This window comes from Diadema antillarum, unplaced genomic scaffold (assembly GCF_040938485.1).
Source record: "Diadema antillarum isolate AM-2024a unplaced genomic scaffold, OU_Dant_1.0 seq00000620_RagTag, whole genome shotgun sequence".
In the NCBI taxonomy this organism is placed as follows: Eukaryota; Metazoa; Echinodermata; class Echinoidea; order Diadematoida; family Diadematidae; genus Diadema; species Diadema antillarum.
This window is the reverse complement of record NW_027271543.1, coordinates 1885973-1890000: the sequence shown is the minus strand read 5'-3', so window position 1 is coordinate 1890000 and position 4028 is coordinate 1885973. Positions and strand designations below refer to the sequence as shown.

The 4028-nt window shown below is 36.5% G+C and overlaps 1 protein-coding gene across 1 annotated transcript in view; it reads right to left on the bottom strand.

Annotated features, from left to right (window-relative positions):
• LOC139736065 (lysosomal acid glucosylceramidase-like) overlaps positions 1 to 1971 on the bottom strand; it is a 20903-nt gene extending 18932 nt beyond the window's left edge. Inside the window, exon 1 of the mRNA XM_071646813.1 lies at positions 1908 to 1971. Within this exon, the coding sequence (XP_071502914.1) occupies positions 1908 to 1971 (64 nt within the window). The remainder of the gene's footprint in view (positions 1 to 1907) is intronic.
• Positions 1972 to 4028: the final 2057 nt, after the last annotated feature.

Sequence of the window (4028 nt, the reverse complement as noted above, 5' to 3'; positions counted from 1 at the left end):
ATGATGGACACATTCAGTGGTTGACTTATCTAATGTTTATGATACACGCTGAGTTCGCTTGCCACAGCTGTTCATCACAGTTGCTGGTGCTGTCTAAATCATGAATACATATTTTATCGCCTTTGATTGTCAGATGCTGTAATCGATTAAACTCTAAAGTGAGTTCTGCGGCGCAAATATTTAATGAGTTCTCGGTATGACATTGATATTTAATTATTTTTTTCAATCGTTCACATCGACATTCAGCGATGATATCAGAAGAAAGATCAATACCTACAGTATGTTACAACAATATATTGTTGTGGGAGAACGAACGAAATGATTTTGCCATTTATGCACGTTAGTATTCATAGAGGACTACTAAAAAGAGTATATACGTATTGTGATATGGAGAAGACCATAGAGACCGACCATAAGATTATGAACTATATAATTATATCCTTCTTTTATTGTTTCTATTGTTGTTGTTGTTGTGGTGGTGGTGGTAGTGGTGTTGGTGGTGGTAGTTATGGTATCACTAATTTTACCTTTTCCTTTGATGATAAACAGACAATCTCAAACAAACAATAAATTCACTATCAACTGTGCCTTAATGGCAGTGCTGTTTTTCGCTGGGTTCCGGAATGATTATTAAGAAATATGACAACATTACCTGTAACACCTATGCTTGAATATAATAACCATGAAAACATGCTGGGAAGCTTTATTTCTGCACTTTTATTGCACTTAAATCGAACATAGAAAACATGAAATTATGATAATGATGACGATAATAAATAATAGAAATGATAATTTGAAAATAAAAATTATTCTTAAAAAAAAACTATATTATGTTACTTTAGCCAACTTTATCAATCTTGCTTTGCTATTGTACTTAGGTAAGATGTGCAGAAAACCAAATGAAATAAATCATATTAATTTCGAACTAAGTCAAATCAAATGAGGGAGAAAGACAGGTAGATTGGGAGGGATGAAAAAGTGACTTCTTGGGCCTGGACGAGTGAGACTAGACTTCCAGCCATATTTCAGACGAAATAGTAACAGATGAAATGGATTAGGCGAATAGACGGTATGAAAAGTCGACAGGGTAGATGTAGACAAATTAGATCTTACACTAGACAATATATGACCCTGCAGTAGACAGTCCTTAATCAGAGAACAACATCAATTCTTACATGTACCAGACGATGGAGCTATGTATAGGACGGAAATCGAACCTTTAAAAAGCTCAGAAGACCACATTTTGCGATGTAAACCATATCAATTTTACACTACACCAGACAATACTGTTATGCAAGTCATTGCAGTTTACGTTTTTTTTAAACACACGGTTCTATGTCATCAATATGGACAAAGATGAAAATTGGAGGTTTCATGAGTCCGAAATAGCCACGATGGCTTTTAATGTAATTTGATCTATGCATGAAAGCAGAAAATAGCAGGTCCATAATAAAAGCAAAATAATTCCCATGTGAAGAGTTTCGTGGCGAATTATTATCTTGCACGGTTAAACTTCCAGAACATGATATGCTATATCCTTATAAACATAAACATATTCAATACGTAGTGATAAAAGTCTCGCACCTAAACACACACACACACACACACACACACACACACACACACACACACACACACACACACACACACTCATCCACTCACACAAATGCACTCTTGCACACACAGACACACATTGATTTCACAAATGAATAGGCCCTAGACGTAGTTACACAGTTGTAGACGAAGCAACAGCACACCCACTTTGGGTGACTTTGATCATAATCAAAGTGAATCTCAAACAACGTATCCACTAGTACCTCACAACAACTTGTCCTATACACGTAGTTATCTCAGTAAACTGCCAGTGGTTATCAAAATGTTGTTGTCTTTCCTCTAGAGTTACTCACCAGTTGCAAACGTCGTAGCGAGAACAGCGAGGAAAACGAGAAGGGGACAAAGTGTTCTGTCCATTGTGACAACACGATGGTAATATGACGGAAGTTGTTTGCGATCACTTCATGTATTCTCTTCTATCTTAGCCGGTAAGACACTTGGCGTGTAAAATGCAACAGGTGGATGAAGGAGTGTAAAGGTGATTGTTGCAACAGTGTTTGGAAGGGGGAGATAACCAAATCTGAAATATTGAGTTTCCTAACTACCAAATCCTGTTGTGCGCAGATTGTCATTACACATATACCGCTAGCTGAAAGGGTATTTTGATGCAGCGAGAGGCTGTGCTTACAATGAGGATCTTTTCTATATCATAGTTGAGCTGAAGACAAGATAGAATACTACTTGTTTATTCTTGGGGCAAAAAAAAAGATAAAAACACTAAAAAAAGTATGCCAGACAGGCGTACTAATGCCATGGAATATTCTTTCAATTCAATTCATTCAATTCATTTATTTTTCATTCTTCTTTTTCCAACAAAACATAACGCATAATATATTTGGAATTACATCATAAATCTGATTTATAGTTGTCGGTAATTGGTTGTTTGTTTGCTTGTTTGATTTTTGGTGTGTGTGTGTGTGTATGTGTGGTGTTTTTTTTCTGTGTGGTTTTTTTTTTTTGGGGGGGGGGATAACACGACCTCTAAGAGCCATTGGGGGAGTATATCAAACACACGATTTTGAGTTTATACGAATAGACGCATGTTTTGAGTTATTGAAAACGGAAGAGAAACAGAAAGAGTGAAAGAAATATAAAAAGATAGACCACCAAACAGAGACATTAATGAACAGACAGACACCAGCAGACAACCAACCAACAAAGAGAGGGGGAGGGAAGGGGAGGAGGAGGGAAGGAGAGAGAATAACTTGATGATTGACACTCATAGCTGGTAAAGGCAAGATACCGACGTGTCCTTACTATATCTTTCTGTAACATCGTACCCTGGGTTGCAGCGTCATCGCAGTGTAAACATGTTTAAGATACAACAGCTCAGGAAGTTTAAGCTAATACAGGTGCTTAACTTCCCACTGCGGGATGAACATGGCAGGAAAGCTGTTTAGGTAACTAGAGTTGACTGGTTTTAGAAAAGTTCGTCGGGGGGAAAACTTGATAATGAAATAAAGTACACGGGACAATATACCTCTGTTGAACCTTGCGTCGCATTAGAAATGGTAGGTTTTAAAGGTTCTCCAAAGTAAGTAGATATCTACTGCAGATAATATCCATCTGGACGAGTGCATTGTAGTTCAGTTAACTTCTTGTTTTGACATTGGTCGTTTGGGTATTTTTGATTAATTTCTTCCCATTGTGTATGATATATACGTACAATTTTTGGAGAGTATTTGTCATGTCATGTTATCATTTTCTGCCATTTTATGACACTACTATACACACTGTAATTTACGAGAAATGGCTATAATACAGTATATACAGGTTTTTTCAGGGTACAATAATGTAATAATGATGATAATGATTGATACTAATCTGTAAGTATTGATATAACAACTGCCGCGTTAACTTAAACTCAAAGAGCAGATGGCACTGCATTTTATTAGACATGGAGTCATCATGTTTAGCTACACGTATATCATTATTAATTGTAACAATGTCCAGTTGCTTTCTCTGACAACTTTTGTAATGTGTCACTTGTTTCTTGAAAAATTAGCTACCTTTTTCAATTTTCAGTTACCAGTTGTCTACTTGAAATTCTCTTCCATTTGACGACAGAGATATATATATCACAAGTAAGCAAATAAACACCGCAATTTTTTTTCTTCTTTTTTTTTTAACATATACTCATTTACAACACAATAGAAAATCCTAAAATCACACTCCGGATATGATTGTACTCCTTGGAGGAGATATAGGACAGAGTATTCACATCAAACACTAATTTCAGTTTTTATCACGGAAGACGTCCCAGAGCTTCCGATGTAAGATGCAGTCATCGCACGTTCCCCTGCCCTCCTCTCATAATTATGGCTGAACTCGCGGTCACAATATCTTTTTAATGCACACTAAATCATTGATTGCTCCTTAAAGGTTCATCGCCTTGCAAAATTTGATTCCCGGGA